Source organism: Alligator sinensis, unplaced genomic scaffold (assembly GCF_000455745.1).
Source record: "Alligator sinensis unplaced genomic scaffold, ASM45574v1 scaffold233_2, whole genome shotgun sequence".
In the NCBI taxonomy this organism is placed as follows: Eukaryota; Metazoa; Chordata; order Crocodylia; family Alligatoridae; genus Alligator; species Alligator sinensis.
This window is the reverse complement of record NW_005841941.1, coordinates 2,551,653-2,576,921: the sequence shown is the minus strand read 5'-3', so window position 1 is coordinate 2,576,921 and position 25,269 is coordinate 2,551,653. Positions and strand designations below refer to the sequence as shown.

Sequence of the window (25,269 nt, the reverse complement as noted above, 5' to 3'; positions counted from 1 at the left end):
GTGTGAGCGGGGCTCGTACGGGCGGTGACCTGCTCGAACCAGCTCTGACTAGCTCGAACCGGCTCTGGCTCCAACCGGTTCGAACCGGCTCCGGCCAGCTCCGACCAGTTCGAACCGGCTCCGACCAGCCATGCAGAATCCCAGATAAGATTTCTAGCTTAAGAAGCACAAGTCCATTTAGGCCCCATCCAACTCCCATTTGAACAAATGGACAAAACTCCATTGAGAACTAGAGCAGGATCCTTGAAGCACCTTAGCAAAGCAGGCTTTTGAACAAGTACAGAAAAGGGTTGGCTTGATAGAATAGTCTTCTATCTCAACCACCCACTGAGACATGTGTATGTTTGATTCTTTTGCAGTTAGCTTTCCATTCAAAAACAATTTCAAATCCAGGTACCTAAAATTACATTAAAATATGCTGCCTGATTGTTTAGGTGTCTTGAATTGTGGATCCGTAACCCTTCAGCAGAGATGAAATCACTATTTAAGCATCTAGCTCCCTAGTCAGGCTCTAACTCTAGGCAACCAGATTTGGAAATACTAGCCCCTAGCTTCTTCATGTATAGACATGCTGAAAACCACTGCAGCAGAACATTTCCATACAGTTTATTTGCATGCAGGCAATAAATCATACTGGCAGAGCTCTAAATGAACAGCCAAGCCTCACCACTTAAGGACAGCTAAAAGCACTCCTTTGAGATTAGGATTCTGAATGAGAGGGTCATCCAGGTTGAGTTAGTCATGAGTTTAGGTCGGGAGAACAAGGGAAATTCTGATCAGCACACAACAGATTAGGCTGATTTATCCAGCCTCACAGCGTGGGAACAGAATGAAATCCCTCAGTCTTAGCATGGGAAGGACTGCTGCTTTTAATGGGTTTGCTCCGCTGATCAGAAAAGTTTTAACACTCGATCCCTTTGAAGCCTGAAAACAGCTTTATCATTCCAGGTTTCCATAGGATCCAATACAAAAATCCACCCTATAATGAGTGCTTTATTTTCCCAGTTTATTTTAAATTATAAAAAGGAAAGGAGAAAATAACAGAAGTCCCCATCTTGTGAAACAGAGATCACTAGATAGTGAACTCGAGCAGAAGGAGAGGAACAGATTATATTTTAACTAGAGGTAGTAAACAAGGGCTGGAAGGAAATTCTACTTTAACCCTGAGAGATGCAACAATGTGTGCAGGGCTATGCACAAAGACAGAGTCCACTTGGGCAGGGATTCTTTGGAACTATCTTGCAGGATACAAAGTAAGCCTAGGGCAGTAGGAGTTAGGATACATGCTTCAAGTTTTGTGAAGCCACTGGCACACCAAAAACATTCGGAACCTATTCCAAGTGCAGATAAGCAGATTAGATTCACCAAGCAAATGGTGATGCTAACACACCAAGGCCTGTGACGAGTTTGTAGATGCCAAACAAAGCTTATTCCTAGGGGCAGTGGAAAACCTGAGTAACTTTTATAAATGGTAGTAATTGTTGAGAAACATCTACTAAATCACCAGTTTAACCCCAGAAGACTAAAGTCTGTACACAGGAACTGTAAAAAGGAACCATGAAGTATGAATTTGTTATTACTGATTAAAAGGAAGGGAGTCAGTCACCTTCCCCTTACCTACTCATGGCTGGAAAGATAAGGCTACAATCACTGTAAAATTGGGAATTCCACAATAGGAAGGAAAACCCAAAAGGTATTTTATACAAACAGTGTGAGGACTATAATTAAGAACACCCATGTTAAATTCTATCCAAGTGCTAAGCTGGTTACTGAAGATAGCCTTAAAGTTACTGAATTTTCTTGTATAGGACGTGAACCATTTCCCAAAATATTTCCCAAAATATCCACCCCCTCCACCCCCCGCCGCAGGGGTTGTACGTATTAAACAGGGAAACTGATTTTCTATTTAAAATATAAGGACACTGCTTTGATTCCTGCTCCACAGTGCAGCAGCTGTAATATTCAGGAAGCTGAGGGAGTCAATCAACTTAACAGCTCATTGTTTTTCATTCTAGAGGTGTTAACAATCCTCTCTCCTTTTTAAGGGTCCTGATGTTCCACTACTCAAGCTATCCTTTCTTAGGGCAATTTTACTATCTGCTGGCTACTCCTGGTCTCTTTTCTCCTATTTCACAGCTCTGCAGTTTGTTAGTCCTTTTTAAAATAATTCATCCATTCATGGAGACCAGTCTTCAGCCGCAGCTAGGGTTTTAGTTAAGCAGGAAATGGAGGGCAAGTCAGATGAAGGTTTGGCTCTGTACCTGCTCTATGCAGTCATAACTCTGGAAAAAGCTTTTCTCTTTCATTCTGATTTTCTAAAACAAGGTGCCTTTTATATTTTGGGGTATAATGTATACAAGAAAATATGGTAATTGGGCATGTTATGAAAAAGCTAAGAGTTACTGGTTGTGTTAGTGTTATTCAGAGATGATAAATAAAAGTGCTCGAAGAGACTGGGCCTAACTACTACGAACAAATCTGGTCACTGGTACAGTTCAGAGATGCTGCATGTGTTTTGGGATACCACAACTTCACCATAGGGAGAGAAACTTCCCAGGGAACTGGGAAGGGTTCTATCTAAATGCAGCTCATGTGACCCAGATTGGGACTCAGGCTTTGAAGCATAATATCGGTGTTAGCATCCTGCAGGAGAAGGTGGCCATGCCAGTAAATCATTCAGTTTAATGCCTAGATGGTTTACCCCCATCATAGAGGTGTCCACTGAAATAACCTCTTTAATAAATTGTGAAGTAGACACTGTTGCATCATCCAGTGGCAGAGGGAACTGATAGGAGGTGTGAAAAATGACACCTATCTGGTGATGTCCTAGTTGTCCCCTTTTGACCCTTCTGGTCCTGGCCTCAGCACTAACCAGTCAAGGGTACCTCACCAATACAGGAATACCTGCCCTGGTCTCCTCCCTACTGGGCTACTTGTTGTTCTTGGGCTGCTGCTGACTGCCTCTCACTGGCCCAACTCTCCAGACCCCTCCTTGGATGCCTCCCATCCAGAAGCTGAGCTTCAGCCTCCTTAATTTCAGCCTGCTGGCTTGCTGAGCTTTTCTTCCCCAGACAGTGATTTCTAAATCAGGGGCTGGCTTGCCTAGCCCCAGTATAAGCCTGCTAACCATAAGCCCCATCCCAGGCTGGGCCTTGTTTTCTTTAGGCCCAAAGTCTTCTCTCTGGGACTTGGAACCTCACTGGACCCCTAGGAACCTCCTACCACCTTCTTTACCTCCAATGCGTTAAGCAGCAGCTCAGCTGGGTCCTATCCTTTGGATGCTTGCAGCCAACTGCTCCCTCAGCCCTGTGGGCCTGGATCTAAAATGGCCGCCTCACCAGGGCTAGTCTGCACCTGCTGACTGCCTGCTTTCAGCCTTAAAGTGGCAGACACCAAAGGTGCTCTGCCACAGGTTGAAGGTACCAGGGCACACCAAAACATTTAGAAACAATTCAAGAACATTGTCACATGGAAGGAATCAGTACAAATGGGTATAAAAGATAAGGAAATATGTGGAAATGGTACAAACGTGCCTAGGAAAATAAATACAAGAGGTACAAACATGTTTAGTAAAATAAATCTGTGAGGTCTGTAGGAATGTTGTAACTAAATTAGTTCATTAATCAGGAAATTGTAAGATGCATGGCACCAAATGCAGTTGATCACATTGGCAACGTGTTTGACATAAGAACCTATAATGTACAAATGGGGCAGAACAGAAACACTCTGGATTTGCATTTAATCCTGTTCTGTTGCCCAGTTGGATCATGTGGCTGACAGCACGAATAAAGGCTACACAAAATTTATTCAAACTGCTTTATGGTAGGACCTAACAGCCCCCTGGAGCAAAAAACATTTCCCAGCCCCTGTATGAGACAAGGCATTGGACATAATAGAGAGCAAAGCAATTTAGGAGGTCTATGGAAAAAATAAGCAGTGAATTTCTGATTTTCCCATTAAACAAGCCTTAATGTAAAAACTATTTATCTATTTGATTTGATTCCAGTAAGTGGCTTATCCTATTAAAGTCCCATATGTGTGGGATGTATTTGTACTATATTTCATTTTGATCTTCCCGAAGTCCCAGTTCTTTCTTCCTCCCTCTCCCGTTCTCTCTGCCTTCATTGTAAGTCATCTGGGACCTTGCTAGTACCCAGGTGGTAGGAACTTCCCCCAAGTACACTTAAGAATCAAACTCTTTCCATGTGAAACCCAAAGCCATTGCATTAGCTTCACTGGAGTTGCTCCTGATTTTCACCATCTTAGGAGCAGAATTCTTCCATTCTCTTGTTTTAGGGCCCTCAATCCAAGCCTGTCAACAGAGTGCCTGGGGAAGAAGGATGCCTTTCGACAGGAACTGTTGTTCAGCAGTAACCATGGTACAGCTGGGCAGCACTGAGTCTTCCATCTCTTGAGGTTAGAGAGTCATAGCCTGCAGTTTGTGTGCTCAAGGCAAGTGGGAGAGGGTGCTGAACACTGGAGACCAGGGAGAAAAGAGAGGGTCTTACCTGACCCCAAGCAGCCACCTTACTGTGGCTGCTGCCATCGTAGTGCAGGCTCCCTGAGGATTGCTATTCTTGTGCCCCTCTCTAAATCAGTGCCCAGGGCAGGTGCCCCACTTGCCCACACCTAGTTGCATTACTGCTTGTGGTCTTCAGCTCCTGCCTGGATGCCTTTTTGGAAGATGCGCTTGTGTCAAACAAGTAATTTGGATCTAGGCAGGGGTAACTGGCTGAAACTGTATGACCTTTCTTACAGATGAGATCCAGCTTAATTATCTAATGAATTGCATGGTCTTACAATCTATGCATCTTGATCCCACATCATTCTGGACCTATACTAGAAGGACCTTTTCAGGTGCTCTCTCCCTAGCTTACTTTCAGAAACTGGAGTTCAGAGGTTACTGGCAATTTTTTGTTGGTCTGAGGAGAGCTGGGCAGAGACCAATTTATATTAGTTATCAAAAAAACAATCAGAGTTTAACAGAGATTCCCTGGTAATGAAATGTTCAATATCTTGTTACAACCTTAGACAGTGGGTGTGCATGCCTGGAGCAGGTAGAATTTCTGTATACTCAGTGCTGATCTCTGTGAAACTCCTACTGAAGAAGCAATTGCATCTTTCATCTGTTTGTAACAAAGCTATTCCTAAGGCAATATTCTCCCTTTCTTTTTTTGTTTCTTCAAATGTTGATACCACCAAGGAATGGTCAGAATGAATCAGACCCAAGGTCCAACTAGTTTATTATCTGGGCAGAAGCTAGCACCAGCTGCTTCTGAGGAACTCTCCAGTAAGGCATATGTGGGTTAATCTGTTCCCCATGGAAGGTATCACCCTAAATCAGCAGAGACTGGCTTAAACTCCTAAGCATGAGGTTTTAACATCCCTTCCAAAATTTTTGTTCGCATTAACACTGGATAATCTTGCACTGGGACCCCTAGGCCGTGGTGATACAAACAAATAATAAGCATCCAACCCCATTATGAATATGGATAAAGATAAAAGACTCTATAAATAAAAGTTTAATAACACACAAATGCGATAATACAAAAAAGCACAAAGGGAGTGTCACACTGGGTGGGCTTTTCCCACTGTTTTCTAACAATCTACAGATAGCAATCTTTCTCCTTAAGGAGATTAAGTTGGTTTCAATTCATTCTTAACAATAAAGAGATTTCATGCCTTCCCCTGAATGTTTTGCCATCTTATTCCAATTTCCTCACCTGTTTAACAAAGCAGCAGACTATTAACCTAATAACAAATTGATTTTGCTACTGTGCAGCCTTAAGGAATAGCAATGGAACCAAAAAACTCCCACAAACAAAACCCATAATACTTAGTAACACTAGGTTGTAGTATAGCCTTTTGTTCAATAGGAATCTTGATTCTCCTTATTGCAAATTAGTCTTAGGGGGAAAGCAACAAGCTCAGCACTGGAGAATGGATAAGGAAAGACAGCAGTAGTGGCCTTGAAAAAGCTATAACAAGGGAGCTGCAACACCAATGGCTACCACTATGCAGGAAAACATGTAGTGTACAACTAGAGTCCAAATGAGTAGGGATGCTGTGTAGTCTAGTGAAGAGGTTCTAGAGCAGGGGTCAGCAACCCCCGGCACGCTTGCTGAGCATAGCACGCAAGACCATTTTACTCAGCACACCACCATCAGCCCAGGCTCTAACCAGCTGCTGCCAACTACGGAGCCCAGGCTGCTCCCAGCAGGCGACTGGAAGGCTGCAAGCCCTGCTGCAAGCAGACCGGGCTCCGTGGGCCGGCTGCAGCCAGGAAGCTGCAAACAGCTGCTCTGGATTCTGGCATGTCGGTGCTCTGGCACCTTCCAAGGTAGACGTGTTTTCCCGGCACTCCAGCCAAAAAACGTTGCCTACCCCTGTTCTAGTCTTCTAATCCCATGGGTCCACTTGACAAGCAGTCTAGCTCAAATCAGAAGTAGTGTGCAGTATAGTTGCATTAACATGGCACTGCATCAGTGGAAGGCAACCCTGTGTAGTTACCTGAACAACCTCCAAAACCAAAAACAGTATTGGTGTAGTCATGTGGTGCTTATTCCGGGTTTCTTGCCAGAGCAATTAATCTGTCTCCAATGTTAAACTAAGGTAGCTACACTCCTTCCTATTTGGGAGGCAGCACAGCATTTTGGCACAATCCTGTGTGGTGCCCTGGGAATATAAATGAGAGGAGAGCAAGTCAGCTGACTCACTATGATCCCCTCTGCCTCCACCTTGGTGGCCTACATGCAGCACCTCCAATGGGCTATAGAACACCAGTTGAGAACCACTGGTCTAAAGATAAAGGCACCACCCTGAGATTTAGCACAGTTCTCCTTCTGGCTCTACTATCAACCTAGTGTGGCTTTGAGAAAAGCTGCTTTGTGCCTCTGCTTCTTCTGCTTCTTACCTAGGTAGATACAAAACTCCCCAGAACAGGGAAAGCATCTCATCATGTATCTGTGCAGAGCTTAGCACAACTGGCCTTGCTTAATTCTTTAGGCACTGTTCTAATACAATTCTCCCACAGCCGCTATTCACTGGGCATGTTTCCATGTGCTCCCGACTGCACAGTTGTTACTGTAGAGTCATTTAGTACTTGCTGAAGCAAGCACTAAATGACTGCACAGTAACCACTGGCACTGCGCAGTTCCGGCACCACACAGGCTGTTTCTGACCCTACTGTGCAGTACCAATGAGCCATTGCACAGTAGCATATTGCTACTGCATAGTAGTGGTGGCATCACAGTTCGTGCCCACTGATGCTACATCGTTGTAGCAACGAGCAGCATCTCATGTAGATGTGCCCACTGATCATCATGAAGCAGCAATCGAGCTGGCTCAGGTCAAGTGAGCTGCTGCATGTAGTCTACGTTATCTTGATGAATCTCGTTGTGTGGAAACTACAGGGTTTGTTGGGTTTGTTTTTTTTTACAGGAACTTACATAGAGAACTATTTGCAGCAAAGAAGTACGAGTCTTGCTACTGTCCTCAGAAGGGTCTGGGGCCTAGCCAGGTTGCTGTTCTGCCCTACCGGGAAGTTCCTGTTGCCTTACCCAGGTCTTCTCCTGGGATGCCAGGTTTCCTGGACATCCTAAGTTTCCAGTAGAACCAACTGTAATTCACATGCTTGACCACAACTCCTTTTCTACATTCTGCCTTCCTTCTTATTTTGGGGGCATGGGGGAAAATTCAAAGTATCACAGAAATAGTAACTAACTATTACACTGCTTGTGTTAAGTGGTCTGATCTTTGGGGAACCTTCCAAACAGCAGCCAGCAAATCTTTCTCTTATGTTGCAAATACTTGACCCCTTCAAACAGCATATAGGAGTGAAAGCAATCCCAGTTTTAACAAAGGGGGGAAATAACAGGTTACTTCTAAATTCTTACTGAATGAGAAAATGCAGAATCCAGAAATGTGACCTGGATCTTGATGGAGCCAGGACAGTTTGCATGACATATGGTTCTGACTCCATGAGCAGCTTATTTCTTCCCTGAGATACAGCGTAGGCAAACCCTGGGAAACAGCAAGCAGGCTGACTCTGGTAACACCTGTCTTTGCTATTACATCCTAATTGCGTCAGTGTTTATTGCAAACACTTGCATCTAAACTGAATGGTTAACAGCTTAACCGTGGCACCTTAACAAGCATGCCCTTTCTCCAGAATTGAAGCTGCAGCTGTTAGCAATAACAACCCAAACATCCTCTCAACTGCAGACCTTTTACTTACTTGACTTTTGACACATCATCATCTTACTAATTCTCTAGCTAGTCTTCCAGGGCAGAGGGAAACTACTGTTAATATAGTAGAATGAGAAGGGAAAGAGGGGCTTTCTGCTTTTGTTCTGGGTTTTAATTAAAGAAATAGAAAGGGCACAAACCTATTTTTCCTGCTTTGAAAGTTACTTAACAGTCAGGTTGGATACTGCACAATAAATGGAAGCACTGATGACTAGTCTGTTCTCACAGAGAGCACCCCAAATTCTGTTTGCACAACAGAATCATATGGCAAATCATGCCCTCCAAGCCTCTTTGCTACTACTTGTGGCAAGCATATTTCTTCAGGTGAAGTGACAGCTTTGTGGTTAAGGTACTTGGTCAGGAGTCTCTCTCTGGATTTACCACAAACTGCCTATGAGATCTTGGAAAAGCTACTTATTTTCAGCATCTGTCCCCCGTCTGTAAAATAAATTTCTTCCTTCTGGCATGCATGAGAGCACAGAGACACAAATACAAAGACTACAGAACCTCAAGAGATAAGCCATGGTCTCCTGTGCTGCCTTGGTGATTTATAGGTGACCAACTACAAACAATGATTTTCCTTCATGCCCTCCACTACCACCCCACTCCATTGATCATGGGTGACTGGTGCCTCCCGAGTCGGGGGTGGGGCACCAGATCGCTTACTGGAACCACCAGCGGCAAAACCGGAAGTGCACTTCCACCAGCACTTCTGGTTTTGCAGCTGGCACTTCCAGGGAGGGCACGACCAATCTCAGGGGGTACACATGCACCCATGTGCACCCCCTATACATCACCAATGCCATTGATAATGTTGTTCTTGCTCTTTCGCAGCTTTATGATTAAGCCAACGAACGTGCCAACACATTTTGCTCAACTATTATGGTTCCCTTGAAAGAGCTTCCTAATAATGGCATCAGCAGCATCTTTAATTTCACAAGCACGTGCATTAGACTGTAGCAAAAGTACAGGCAGAGGGTGGACTGGGGGTATGCCAAGCCATGGCTAAAATCTTCACACTGAAGCAACTGTTAGATAGACAAGTTCTTCCTTCTCAGCTACTCAAATCACCTGCAGGGATCCAAAGCCATCAACATCAGACTTGGTTCATACAGATCTTGCTCCATAGCTTGGCCATGATTTGGCAGTTTACATATATACACTCCCTACACACACCCTTTGCTGGGCAGCATTTTCTTCTTGCTCACCAAGCCACCCCAGCTCCGATACGAGACCGATGGCATATTCCCAGAAACCTCAGCTTCTAAACAAAGAAAGCTTCAGGGAAAAACATTGATAGGTTGTTCTTGTTACTGCAGACTAATTATGAAAAAGTGTGAGTTCCATGTTAGCCAACAGGCACTAATCTGCCTTGCTGTGCTGAACATTCAACTGTTCAAATATTTAGTTGGAACATCTCCATGGACTCCTTAGCGCAATGTGCTAAGTGCAGAAATGACAAGCTGAAGTGGGGAAACCTGTGGAGTTAAATATAAGCCAGGCTGGCACAAAACTAGAACTTTCAAAAAATGGTATGCCAATGTGAACAGACAACTGCTTTCCCAATACTCTCTTCCTTGTATGGAAATTTCCTAATTACTAGGTAGATTTCTCTGGACTGCCAAAGCAACCTTCCATCAAAGCTAGTTCTTTTTTCCCTTGAAGCCAATCTGCAGCACAATTCTACTCAAGCAAGTTATTTAGGAAATTAGGTCAACCACCCTGACAATTACCTAGTACAGGCTATAAAATACTGATCCAGGTCTGCACTGCTCCAGTTTTCTGGGGCTGTTTTGATTTGAGTCCATTGTAGACACTTTATCAGGCACAATTTAGATCTTCCCACACCTTGTCCTAGAATAATCTTGAATTAGATTAACCTCTAGGCACCCTGCAAAAATATGGCTTGGGGAAGTCTGAGGATATTTTTCTGGTACTAGAGGATCCATTTTACAACTTTAGTAGTATTTCTATATAGTTTATGAAGGCAGTAATGCAAAGTGGCTAAATCACCGGACAGGCACTTGGGTATCCATATTTCTATTCAGAACTCTGTCAGCTGCCTGAAAGGTCACCATGGGCAAATCACATCACTGCTCTGTGTCTCAGTTTGCCCGTACTATATCCTAGTGCATACTATACACAATAGACAGTTGTAAGCATAATTAATAGTGAGAGAAGAAACATCAGCCTAGTCTATACTTAAATGGTTTAGCAAGTATGGTTATACCAGTGCACCTCTACTGGCCAGTCCCCTTAGCAAAAATGTTGTTCAAACATTTCTTTGAGATAAACCAGTTGCCAAACAGGATAAACTACCAGCAAGAAGCCCAGCATTCACACTAGGACTTTTGCTAGCATGGCTACATTCATTAGAGATGTGATTCCATGTCTTCCAGGCTCCTACTCAAAGAGCAAGGCAGGTAAACCTTTCTACCATAGATGAAGCCTTATTTAAGATTAACTTTAAAAGACTGTGTGTGTTTGCATTCCTGAGACAAATGCACAAAACTGACCACAGACTATGGCCCTAAGAATCTGCAGATCCCCTAATATCAAAGAGCAGGATTTGGCCCTAACACTGGAACAAATCCAGAGTAACTTCCAGAGACATACATGATATCAACACACAAGTCAGTTGTGCCAGATGCTCGGCCTCCATGCAGAAAGCCAAGACACTAGAATTACTACGATTTGCAAGGGCCCTCACTCATACATCAGAGATGAGCCAGTTGGATCCACAACCGGGCAGATACACTGCAATGCCATATTAGGGCCCTCTACCTTTTTCCCCTTTACAAAGCTCTAGACACCTATCTCACATATCCTAGTTACCAGGGTGCATGCTGGGAGCACACTTAAAAGATTCAGGTCCTTCAACAATGTTTTGTTTTCTTAGTGCTTTTAATTTCATTTCAGAAAATTTTGATTCAGTTCCAACAAGCTTCACAGTGCTGGAGGGCAGGCGCCATCCTATAGAAAAATACTGTTTTCTCTAGATTTGAAAGACACAGGTCTTTGAGGACTTTGATCAAAACTCTGTAATCCCAGAACATGCTATTATTTAACCACCATCCTATAAATAAACCATTCAGGTATGGTTTTTCTTTGCGTCCTGCCATTTTTTGTACATCTAAGACCTTTATGCTTGACAGCTACAGGCAAAGAAAACTGTTTCGTGACAGAGCTTCAAGTTATTAAATTGTTCCTCACCCATTTCTTCATGGTCAAACTCCCCACAATGTACTCCCTTCTTTACACACGCTTTTCTATATCTATCTGCTACATCCAAGTTGCATGACTGACCTCTGCTTTTTTCTCTTACCCACTCCAATGATCCATCTTTCATGCTGACATGGTCCACCAGTTGTTAATTTACACATCTGTTACAACAAGCAAACAAATAATGGGCTTTATTTCTCCCCTCCATATTTCCAAACCCAGGATTTCTTTAGGCCATGTTACAGGTTACCTTTAAAACATCATAAAGGGACTTAAAATGGAAGCATTCACCCATTAAAGGTCCTAAGTGACCTCTAAACGTTTAAAAATTCTGCCACTTGGAACAAGGTTTATCTTTGAGCTATTTTACCCATGCCATTCCAGAGTATTACTAAAATGCTCCAGGGAGATAAAGTGTCTGCCTTTCTTTTCTCCAGCATCCCAGGATGCATCATTCATAGCCCTTTCAGGCCTTCTTACTCCTGTGCTCCACAGGAAAACTTGCAACGCTCCTAAATGCTACTGCCCAGGGGGTAGTGCTAGCTGCAAACCAACACTGCCTCCCATCCCCAAGGGTGTGACCCTGACCACTCTGAATACTCAGGTTCAGCTCATCAGTTTGTCACTTGCTCTGAGCACCCAAGTGTAGCTCACCTCATCAAGTTGCTGCTTGCTCTACTACCTCCATGCAAAAGCAACAACAATCAATCCTGCTACTACTTGACACTCTACCACTGCTACTTACTACCTGCATAGAGAGAATAAGCTAGAGGAGCGAAGGAACCATGGAAACCACCAGGCAGTCCACAAACTAGACCTGTATGCTGGTGCTGGCCCTCATCACCATCTAGGGTGAAGAGAAAATGCTCACCACCACTGCCAGGGAGGGCCCAAAGGGCAGAAGACAGACCAAGGTCAAGTTGCTCAAGTCCCAGGGACACCAAACAAGGTCTCTAAAAGCAGTGAGGCCTGTTGTCTCCTACAAAGAGAAGCTCATGAATGAATCCCCAAGGAGGACCATGCCATAGCTCCCCACCACAATGCATACTGTATGGCTGGGGGAGTGGTCTGTGAGAGACAGTGATGATGAAGATGATGGTAATGATGATGTTGTCTCCCTGCAGTGACCATCTATTTAAAAGGTGGCCACAGAGGACCAAGAAGATACCTACTCCAAGGACATATTTGAAACACCAGTCATGACCATTGTGAACCCAGCCCCAAATGACATGGACGATGGGGAGGCCACAGATGTGACCCTCATTGACCAGGATGCAGACATCCCTGAATCAGCTGCTGGTAGGTTCTAGTGACTCCATGGGAAAGGATGATTGCAGGGGAAAGGGGAGGTGGGGGGGCCAAGGGCTTTAGTGGGTCTCTCCAAAGGCTTTGAGGTGATACAGGGCTCTGAGAGGTAGAGGAGAAGCTCGTGGCTTCAGGGTGCTTCTGGGCTACATATGGTGGGGGGTTGCAGTGATGCTGCCTCTCCCTACCCCTGTAAGTTTTAGGGGTGGTGAAGGCATTGTGTTCCACAGAGTAGTTCAGGTTGGGCACTGAGTAGCCTGTTGAAGGGTTAATCATCCTATTCAAGGGTTAACAAACAGGTTCATGTGAGAGTAGTTAGGGCACTGGATGGCCTAGTGAAGTGTCAATCACCCTATTCAAGGGTTTTGTTCATCCACTCACCCCACCTTTCCTCCCCTGGTAACAGCTTGGACCTTAGCAAGCTCTCCATGCAGCCCAACCCACATCCCAGCTGGCTAGTGCCCTGACAACCTGCTGCCTAGCCAAATCAGTGGTTCTCTAACCCCACCTGAGCTTGGGTGGGCCTCGCTACAGCCAGGGAGCTGGAGCCAGGCTCTGCGCTCCTGCTGTGGGGGGCAGGCTGCAGACCTGGGTCCCTGCCCTCATAGGTACTCTCCCCTGCCCTCATATCCCTGGCAACTGGGGCACCCTTCTGGCAGGGCTGGGGGAGTGGGGGCGATGGATGGGGTGTGAGGAGCACCAGTAGGGACGGGGCGCTGTGGGTGGGGAATGAGAGTCAATGGCATGGGCAGGGCGCCAGCATATCAGGGCTGCTCAGTGCCACAAAGCGCCAGGGTGGGGATGGGGGGGGAAGAGCCACAACTGGACCCGCATCCTGGTGAGCAAAGGGAGCAAGAGAAGCTCTGATTTTCCATGATAAAAAACCTAAAAGCAAACACCGAAATTTATAGGTATTTATAATTTATTTTATTATAGTGATTAAGGCACTGGTAGCCTTCCAAATTGCTTTAAAACTGCAAATATGTCAATAAAACATTGTGTTCAACTGATACCTATATCCAAATAGATAGATAGTGGTGTTTCATTTTAATTATGGAAAAACATGGATTTTGGGGTATACCAGGATCCCTTCTTATGAGTGACATTTCAGTTGGAAGGGGAGAGTACCAAATGCTTGTCCATCACTCTGGGGATGAGGAAGTCTGATTGTAGCTGTCAGTCACACCTGAAACAAGCCATCAGTTCTTGCCCTAAAGAGCTTTGTAGTCTGAATACTACAAGTAACCAAGGTGAGCTACCTTCCCAGCCTGTTTTTGCCAAATATAAATAGAGGCCTATCAAACTATGTGTTTCAATAGCTTTTGCCAGTAACTCATTCATCACATTTGCTGCGTTTGCATTAAGTCGTTTGAGCCTGAGTCTTTGTACCTTTATACAAACATGTGGGAACTCATCGTCCATCAGGGAATAAAAGCTGTGTTGAAAAAGCAGCACCCTGTTAGAAAAGACTTTTTACATTTATAGATTCCAGACTTCTTTACAGAGGAAGGTAAGTTATCATTGTGGTAGCGTTGGGGGAACTGGAGGCACAGATTAGTGAAGTAGTGTCCTAGCTTTCTACAGCTGTTCAGTCATGCTGCTGAGAGCAAGGCCTTCTCCCTGCTCAGAAGCTCCACGTTAGACTGAGTGGCCACATTCAACTATTGGGACCCCTGCTATAAACTTGCTAACAAAAATCAGTTAGTGAATAGACTGCCAGGGAATACACCATCTTGCCCTTTAACACATGCAGCTTAGTTTTATGTATTCACAATTCTATACAATGTATATGTAAGTTATGTCTAATAAATGACAGCAAAGAAATAAATACTTGCAGCCCTCCACTAGTAAAGATTCATTGACTCTATAGCTATTATGATCACCACATCTGACTTCCTGACACAAGCCAGGAACTCTCATCTAGTGATTTCTGCACTGAGCCTATAACTTCTTACTGAGCTAAAGCTGATCTCTCAGAAAGACATCCAGCCTTGATTTAAAGACTGCAAGTAAAAAGGCCTTCCAGGCAAGTGAGCTGAGACAGGCCTTTCTGCATGTGAGTTATGGGCTTATCTACTAGGATAAAGTAACCTGCTTGTTTCAAACAAGCCACCCCTTAAAATTTATATTCCAAGGACAGACACAAGAGAGAGATGATACAAACTACTCCATTTAGACATATTTATTATGGGCCATAAATTTAGTTTTATTCAGAAAGCCTTAGTAATAATAACTGGAGTTTTCTTCACTGCCTAAAAGGCATTTTTTCACTGATAACGTGCTCTCTTACCATTACAGCCTAGTGGAGTTTTTACTATGAGGTAGCTAAGTAAGATCAATGCTATAGCTTTGTGTTCATGGTTGGTTCCACACAGTTTGCTTTACAATAAAATAAAAAACGATGATGTCTCATCTCCAGTAAGATACTAGAGCAGGATGGCTCACAGATATCCCTCTATTTAAAAAATGAACATCTGTTTTTCAGTAAAAGCCTAGCCAAGGCATTCCCTTGCAATACCAAGCATGTTAGGATTATAGGACTACCGTAGAATAAGGCCCTTGCAAAAACAGTGTGCAGACCCACACTGAAGGATGATAGGATACCAGAGTCCTGATTCAGCAAAGCACATAGATTTCATAGACATTAAGGGCTGGAAGGGACCTTGTAAAATCATTGAGTCCAGCCCTCCCCTCCCCTCCCCGCCACCCGCACCCTAGGCAGGAAGATATCTGGGATCAAGTGACCCCAGAAAGAAAGAGTCCAGAGTAGGTGCTTGCACCACCTCTGTGGAGAGTCTATTCCAGACCCTGGACACGCACACCATAAAGAACTTTTTTCTTATGTCTAGTCTAAATTGGCCTTCCTGGATTTTATGGCCATGAGACCTTGTTTTCCCTTGGGGAGCTCTGGTGAACAGCTGTTCTCCCAGGTCCTGATGTACCCCTCTTATATAATCATAGGCTGCTACCAAGTCCCCCCTGAGCCTTCTCTTTTCCAGACTGAGGAGTCCCAAGTCCCTCAGCCTCTCCTCATACGGCCTGCCCTCAAGGCCTTGGATCATATCAGTGGCTCTCCTCTGGACTCTCAAGCTTTTCCACATCCCTCCTGAAGTGGGGGGCCCAAAACTGGATGCAGTACTCCAGCTGCAGTCTCACCAAGGCCGAGTAAAGCGGGAGGATGTCATCCCTGGTTTTGCTTGAGATGCATCAGTGGATGCACGCCAGAGTTTGGTTTGCTTTGCCAGCCACAGCATCGCATTGGTGGCTCATCTTGTGGTCAATCAAGATCTCCAAGTCTCTTTTGGTCATGGTGCTAGCAAGCGTAGCACTGCCGAGCCTGTAAGTATGTTGAAGGTTCTTCCTACCAAGGTGCAGCACCTTACACTTCTCTACATTGAAGGCCATCAGGTTTTGGTCAGCCCACCTTGAGAGCATGTCCTGTATCCCCAGTCTGTCCTGTGGTGTGACCGCCCTCCCCCATAATTCGGTGTCATCCACAAACTTTGCCAGTTTGCATCTGACTCCCAAATCCAGATCATTAATGAAGATGTTAAAGAGTACCAGCCTGAGTACCAGCCCAAGCACTGAGCCCTGAAGGATTCCACTGGTCACCCTGAGCCACGTTGACTTGCTCCCGTCAACTAGTACTCTTTGGGTCCGACCCCATAGCCAGTTACTTAGTCATCAGACCGTAAGATGATCAAGGCCACAGTTGCACAGCTTAACCATGAGGACATCATAGGGAACTAAGTCAAAGGCTTTCTTGAAATCCAAATATATGACATCCACATCATCTCCCTTGTCCAGGGCTCGTGTTACCTGGTCATAGAAGGAGATGAGCTTGGTCAGGCAAGACCTGTCAGTCACAAAGCCATGCTGGCTGGTATTCAGACGCTTGCTTTCCGAGAGTCTGGTGTTGATGGATCCCTTGACAATTTTCCCCAGGATTTTTCCAGGACGTTAGACTGATTGGTCCCTGGGTCAACCCTCCTCCCTTTCTTGAAGATAGGGACCACATTGGCTCTTTTCTAGTCTTCTGGGACCTCACCCGAGCACCACAAATGTTCAAATATCTCTGCCAAGGGGATGCAATGATGTCTGCCAGCTCCTTCAAGACTCTCAGGTGCATTCCATCTGGGCTCGTGGACTTGTGAATGTCCAGTTTCTCAAGATGTTCCCTCACCTGATCCACATCGATTTTGGGCCTGTTACCCACTCCCAGGATGGTTTGTGTCGTTTCTGAAAGTGTAATCCCCTTGGGAGGGTGAAAAACTGATGCGAAAAAGTCATTTAGGAAATTGGCCCTTTCTTGGGCATCAGATGTCAGTTGCCTCGTTAGATCTCGTAGGAGCCCAATGCGACTGACCACATATCTGAAGAAGGACTTTGTGTTGTCCTTGATTCCCATGGCTAGCCTGAATTCGGTCTGTGCCTTGGCTTTTCTAGACCGATCTCAACAGGTGCAGGTGAATGCTGAGTAGTCCTCTTTGGTGATGCTTCCCATTTTCCACCTGGTGTCGGCTTCTCTTTTGAGTTTAATGAGGTCCAACAGATCCTTGTTCAGCCAATGGGGCTTCCTTGCTCATTGACTACATTTCTTGCAAGATGGAATGGCTTTCCCCTGTGCTTAAAGGATTATGTTTTTGAGAGATGACCATTCCTCATGTACTCCCTTTTCTAGGGGCCTCTAAATGCCCGACTAAGCAAATCTCTGAGTTTGCAAAGATCAGCATTCCCAAAGTTAAGGATTTCTGTTTTACTGAGGGATTTGCCTGCTCTTCAGTGAACTGAGAAGGTGACCAATTCATGGTTGCTGTCACCAGGCTTCGTCTCAAGCCTCACATCGCTCACCAGGTCCTCCCCTTTGGCCAGGACCAGATCAAGCAATGCCTCTGCTCAGTGCATGCCCAGACTTACAATCTGTCTGCAGACATCCAGGTTAGCCCCTAATATCACTAAATATTTTTTAAAATTCTACAAAAATGTCATAGAAGTAAGTTGACTACTATAGAGTCACTAGAAATGAAAATTTTAAAAAGGTGTTAAGGTGTTAAGATACTGGGCTTGAAGACAGAGGAAGCAATAGTTTCAAGGCACTGATTTGGACTAGGAGACCTGAAGTGCACTCCAGGCTCTGCTGTTAACTGTGTAACACTGTCAATCATATTCTAGGAAGCTGCTGTGTCACATTGTTCCCGGAAGTATTGCTTCAGATAAGTCGTTTTCAGGAGTGCTTCCAAACCAAACCAATGGGTTTGATCCTGATCCTGCACTTCTCACAGAAATTCAGTCATTTATTTTTTATCATCATTACTGCTTTACAAAAAGACTGAAATCAAAGTGAGATGGACATTTCATTTCCAAAGACAAATATATTCAAAAGCCCACTGCACTCCCTAGAGTGAAGTCACTTTATTAACTTTACTAATGTCATTTTGACTTTAAGAAATACAAGGAAAGACAACTATTTTGTCATGGTAAGTGTCACCACCTGGTGCTGTTTTATGAAGATGTGCACATTCTTAGCCTGTGCATAGCTAAAGAAACCCTGTACCGTTGTTTTCTTTGGGGGAGCTTTTGCTGATAGCAAGAAAAGTAATTCTTGTAGCAAGAGTCAATCCTTGGGACAGACTTGGTACCTGGGAACTGGCCACTAATGTCTTTTTGGGAATTTCTGACAAAAAAAAGATTGCCCCGGATACTGTTTTGGACCACCTCTGCTCAAGGATTGATGCAGACAAAGTGAATCAGCAAGTTATGCTAAATAAATACCCAGATATCTGTAAGGCCTTAAAATCTGCTGTTGCTTGGTCTGGAGGCAACAATGGGAATAAGGCATGCAAGAAATTCTACTACATAAAAGCCAGTACATGCCACTATCAACTCTACCATAGCCCTGGCAAATAGAATTGGGAGCTTCACATTAGCAGCAAAGTAGCACAGGATTAGGGAAAGCAACTCCTGCAATAACACAAAGTTCCATTGGGTTTTATGTCAGACATCTCAAGTAGTGGCAAAAAAGCAAACTCAACTTTATGCTGAAGGATATTAGATACCAGATCTCTCCCTTTCCTACACATACAAAAGGAAAAAATACTCAGCAAGAAACTCTTCAAATTTCCTCTAGATTGGTGGTTCTCAACCTTTTTAGATTCAAGGCACCCCTCCTTAACTTTTATGATTTGAGTAGCATCCCATTTCAAATACTATCTTATTAGCAGGGATCCTGGTTTTCTCTATTAAAAATCGCATATTCTCTTATATTAAAAAAACCCCCAAAATCCACACTTTTCCGCAATTAAAATGAAATGCTACTATATATATAGGTATCAGTTGAACACAATGTTTTATTGATATATTTACCATTTTAAAGAAATTAGGAAGCCTACCAGTGCCTCAATCACTATAATAAAATCAATTCTAAATACCTATAAAATTTTGATGTTTGATTTGGGGTTTTTTATCCTGGGAAATAAGAGCTCCCCCTACCCACTTCACTCACTAGGATGTGGGTCCAGCTGCAGCTGTCCCCCCTCCACTGCTTTATGGTGCTGAGCAATCTGTGATATGTCAGTGTCCTGCCCATGCCATTGCCCCTCACTCCCCACCCACAGTCCCACAGCCCCCTGGCCCCCCCAGCCCTGCAGGGAGGGCCTCCAGCTTCCAGGGATACAGGATCAGGGACCTGGGCCTGCAGCCCCCTGCCCCCCCTCCCCAAGCAGCGCCTGAGCCCTGGTTGCTGCCCATAGATACAGCTTTAACTGTTTTTTCTACATACCTCAAGGTACCAGGCATGGCTTGTGAACACTGCGATAGTGGAGCAGATGGAGCATCCCACAGGAGCATGGATGGGGCCCCCCCGTGTGCCCAGCGGTGAACCTGGAAGTGGACCGGAAGTACTTCTGGTCCACTTCTGGGTCCACTGCCAAGTGCGCTGGCAGCAGCCCCCTGTGTCCTCCCAGGTTGGCGACTGGCCACGGGGGGACTCCAGGTGCCACCCCAGACCCAGGAAGCACCAGTCCCTGAGCCAGGGGACACGAGGGGCATGGCCCCCAGTGCACTCCCTGGCGGACCCAGAAGTGGACCAGAAGTGCTTCTAGTCCACTTCCAGACCTACTGCCAAGCACGCTGGGGAGCCCCACGCACTCCTGTGGGATGCCCCATCCACCCCAACATCTCAGCGTTCACGAGCTGCCTAGTACCTTGAGGTATGTAAAAAAAACATTTAAAGCTGCATCTATATCTGAATCATCAAATCTTTCCAAATCAATTCTAAGGGTTCTGCTTCAATTCGGAGAGATTAAAGGGTCTCCCGATTTGATGTGGATTCAGAGATTCGGCCACCAAATCGAATCAGGGATCAAAGCTTCACACAGCCCTACTATCTATCTATCTAGGTTCATATAGTCAGTCATCAATAGAGTCTGCTCATAATGACCATAATAACTAAATTAAAAGACTTCTCTAACAGAAAATGAATTAAATGCCATGGGGGGATGGGGACACGTCTCAAGCCATCAGTTAATCAGACATAAACTTTTGAACATCTTCAATGTTATCTTGAAGTATACACCATCCTTGAATAACTTAGGGGTCAAAAAAGTCTTTAATCATCATTCCTTAGTAAGAAATGAGTGATCACGAAGCCAAAAGAGTTACAGGATACCCATCTTCTATTAGTAAGAATACTAAACTAGTCCCAGTAAGAATTCCTATCCCATGCTCCCCCGCTCCATGCAAAAATGTGTATTCTCTCACTTTGATATAAAAAAATCAATGTTATTTAATGTTAACTAATGATATAAGGATTTCATGTTATTACAATTCGGGCTTATTTTCATTGGGGGTGGTCCCAATTCCTAGAAAATATAGTTTAAAATGTTATCTTTGAGTCCTTGATAAAGTAGGATTATTTTCATGATACCACAATGAAATGAAAGTACAAATTGCATGGTTTTCAAATTTTATTGCAAACATTTTAGTCTTTATACCAATCCACAAGGACATGTGCCAATTTTGAGTCTGCAAAAGTATTTCCTGCAGCCCATTCCAAACCCTGCGCACATATGCTGCTAAACTTTTCACACACAAAGCCCTTTTGGGAAATAAAATCAGGCGAATTAAACAATATTTATATAACAATGTTATTTTTTGCCCCCCCTTATAGTAACCAGATCTGCCAACTTTGCTGTACTAGATAATTACCATATTACCCATTGTAGAAATATTTGGTTTGACAAGTTTCTACAGTTCTAATTCAGCCAGGGGCATCAACATTCCTGTGAAAATATCAAGTGTATGGTGTAGTAGCAGGACAAGGAAAAGGATGAGGAGAAGGAAAAACAGTTTTGAACATGCAAAGCCCAATGCAGGGAAATATGGGATTACAAAGCACAATAAAATGATAAAATGAACAATAGAACAGGATTTTTAAATACACTAGAAAGCAGGACTTCATAAAAGTAATTGTATTGTGGTTCAGGATGGAGACACAGCTCAAAGAACAAGTATCTCATCAAAAGAACAGAACATCCATTGGGCCACTTCTGCTTCTTTGTGGATACTAATAGTAGAAATGGTGTTGTAGTATCACCTAAAGGACACTACCTAAATTGAGATCTGGTTGCACTACATAACATCAAAACAGTCTAAAGTTCTTTGGAGCAGGTATAGTCTCATACTTAAATAGAGAGAAAAAAAGATGTAATTGAACAAAAGACAGTAAGAACTTCGTTGTGTATGCTCATACAGAAAAGGTAGCATGAAGACCAAGCTTTGATCACGGGAAACAAACCTTTCCCTAGCTTACTATGTGGGAAGAGCACATAGAATTATTCATCCTTCCCTAGAGTAAATTGTGTTTGTTTTCATCATATGATCATGTCAAGCTCCACCTGTAAATATTATATTCAGCAACTATGTGATGTAATCCTTTATAAGGTGAACATTTCCTTTCAGTGGACAAATGGAAATATTTGGTCTCCTTCAGCTATGTGTAATCTCAGCACCTACACTAAACTCTTCTTTGACATTGCTACTCAAGTAAATTGTCATAGCAACTATGTTCATACATACCTGCAAATTAGCAAGTGACCAGATTAGTCATTTGATTAAATCCTCTCCGGTGTGATCAACTGCCATAATTTGCAATGACATCTGATCTCAGCAGTGTCAGGACTGGTTCATCACAAGTCTTTTAACAAATCTGTAGGTTTAGAGATAACACGTTGTCCTTACCTCTGAATCTTTGTCCAGTCGGTTCCGAACAACAATCATGTTATACAGTATCCTGTCATCATCTGCCTCTGTGTGAGTCAGGTCATGAGGGGCGCTCCATAAATTCTTCTCCTCATCTCTTGCCAGGGTGGCTCCAAATGAAGCATAAGGGTTGTCATCACTGAAATAAAGGAAACATCAAGACACAGTTAGTGTCCAGGTTTGAAGAACTATAGTTACATAAGAGAACTGAGTGGTTGTAGGCACTCGTAACACTTAGAATGTTTTTAATGTGGTTTAAACTTGATGCAGACAGACATACAGGCCTATTAAACCAATTTAAATCTGCCTGGAATGGTTCAAAAGTATACCTGGAAAATCATGCTATTTTGAACCAGTTTACTGTGACCCGGTGTGGACACCAAGTGTTCTGTGACACGAGTCTGGTCAGTCCTCCAGGCATCCCACAGTGCATTGCTCCTCACCCCTCCCCACCCAACACACTGATGCAACAAGCTGCTCTAGTACCCAGCCAGAATTCTACTGTCCATCCCCACCCCACCTCTTCCCCCTTTTGTTGGCACTTTTTAGCCATGAGATCTTCTGTTAAATAAAAACTATCTTTAACAACCAGCTGTACCCTCACTCTCTGCTTGACCACAGCCCCTAGGAACCAACCCCACCACACACTCCAAGTCAGGCAACCATACTGCAGAGCTGAGTCAATTTCCATCTATTGACATTTACCGAACTTATGTTTAGGATAAAAGCAGAGAAGTAAAAACACCCCTAGCTACAAGTCCCTGGGACCCCCCTCAAAGCATGGGTGCAAGAACTCCCTCCTATTTGGCCACTGGGATGTATGCTGGGCTGGGTGTTTACTTCCACCCCATGGTGGTAGAGCAACAGTACTTCATAAAATTGTAAACTGGTTCCAGTTTGTGACATTCTGGAACTGTTCAATTGACACGTGTCCCCACCCAGTAAGGGGTGTATTCTGGTTGCACTTTTGCCCCTGAGACCAAGAAGATCACCATCAATTTTTAACTTGCCTTTGCCTTTTCACAGGCATCAATCAAAGAGGCTACCTCCAGATAAGATGCCACTGTTTAAGGCGGCCACTAACCCTGTGATTCTCAACTAGGATGTCAGGACACCTTGGATGGCAACAGATCCTTTGAGGGGTACCACAGGAGGAGTGAGGAGATAACCACATAAGGACAAGCTCAGGCTCTCCCTCTCTGGTTCATCTCCCACCCCCATTGCCCAGCCTCTCTCCAAGGAAGTAAGCACTGTAATACATTAATTTGTTTTTGAAGTGAGGTGCTGCTCAGTTTACAGAAGTTATGGACAGGTGCCTTGAGCCTAATGAGGTTGAAAACCACTGCTCTAACCAGTAGGAGGTCTCAGGGTTGATACCATCAGAGCGGGGACAGTGGGTTACTAAACTTGCTTTCCTGTTTGCTTTCTACAAGAAATTGATGGTTTGGGGCTATAGATTTTTAATTAGACCCACTACTTGCGCATACAAAACTCTATTCAAAGATCAAATAAGGACCTCAGTGGTCATATAGTCTAAGTCCTGTACAGATGCAGGATTCACTGTTTCTAAATCTTCCCAGAGAGATGCTCCTCCAGGCTATTCTTGAAAAGGAGATTCCACAACTTTGCTAGGCAGCCTGTTCTATTCTCTTACAGTTAGGTCAAGTCTGAACTTGTGCCCATGCCAAACAAGGAAAATAGTAACGCCAGTGCTCCATCCTTAAACTCTAGTCCATGCACTCTTATAGCACCAGATAGCTCTATGAGATGCACAAAAACATAAGCAGAGGACAGTAACAGCTTTGCACTGATGTCACTTGTTATCCCTGTTCTTGTCACTTTCTTTGAAATAACAATGCATGTGTGTGTACACATGCATATATACTGCTTTTGGCTAACGCTGGAGTTTTTGGGGCTAGTAAAGGGGAAGTTACCAAAACATATGACTTTCTAAGTGCCAGGAAAACTTTTGTTGTCCAATAAAACAAATTCTAGTTGTGAATAGCCAAGAAAATCCAAGAGCAGGTTGTGGAAAAGTCACCTGTCACTTGTATTATTCATGGTCTGCTTTCTCAATACATCAGTAGCTTAGCACATCAGTGGCTAGTGATCAAGCTGTACCATTCCCCAAAAGGCCATGAGTATATAAATTCAGTAAGTTCCCCAACATACTCTGGGGTCAAAGAGGGGAACTTCTGCTGCCCCCTGCATGAGCAGGATAATGCTTTTCCTAAACAGTGGCATCATAAGTACTGAAGAGAAGTGTTTCCAGGCAGCAAACACCATTTAAGGTCTCAAACCTTCCTCCTCCCTCATAGCAGCACCAATAGCTGAACTCTGCCTTGGCCTCACCATTCCTCTCCAAGGAATTTGAAAGGATGTAGCAGGAACTTTCTTGGGTTTACGCAGAAAGAGTCATAATTTGCTTTGGCTAGAAAACCCACAGAGCTTTCAAGAGAAAGGTATGAAGCTACAGGAAATGTCTTTTCCCTGGGCAGCATCTTCTCAATCAAAACACAGCTACAAGAGTCCCTCCACAAGGAGCTGGCACAAGGGGAATGCCGTGAAGGTTAGGAGAAGTAGATTTGGAGATAGTAGTTCCCTTCCCCCACCCCTTAGGTCTTGGCTGTAGTTTCTCCATTTATTTTATACTTTTGTGAGTGGAAGTAATTGGAATTCAACAGCTTTGGATTTCCTGGACAAGAAAACTGTAACCTTTCCCACTCTTCTTACTCCATATTAGCTCCAGCCCTGGATGCAAAATTCCTTGGAAAAACTAAGAATTCTGGGTACAGCAAGACAGCATGTGTCAACATATCAGACCTTCACAGCTACTGGCTACCCACCAGGGGAGGATGGATAAAAACAGGAGTGGGCTTGTGATTATGTCAGTGCAGTGGAATTCAGGAGATCTTTGCTCAGTTCCTTGCCTTGCCACAGAGATGGTTCATGTCATGTCTACAGAGAAAGGCTAGATTCACACTCCCCACCCCCCCCGCAAAAAAAATGCAAAGATATAGGTGCCTAAACAGGACTAAGGTGGACTTGAGCTGCCTAAATTCTGCACGCCCACTCAACCCCCACTTAAAATGACCGGGTGCCTTCCCATTCAGCTATAAAGTTCCCTTGACATCCTCTCTGCATGACCAGAAGCACCCAGTCCCACCAGTCTAAGCCCAGAGACTATACAGAGTAACACCCAAGGACATGGTATGCATGCTCTGAGCACCCCATATC

General features: G+C 44.2%; 1 protein-coding gene across 1 annotated transcript in view; it reads right to left on the bottom strand.

The window, feature by feature from the left end:
- MREG (melanoregulin) overlaps positions 1-25,269 on the bottom strand; it is a 44,049-nt gene that overhangs the window by 6,314 nt on the left and 12,466 nt on the right. Inside the window, exon 3 of the mRNA XM_006019969.3 lies at positions 22,012-22,171. Coding sequence (XP_006020031.1) covers positions 22,012-22,171 — 160 coding nt within the window. The remainder of the gene's footprint in view (positions 1-22,011; positions 22,172-25,269) is intronic.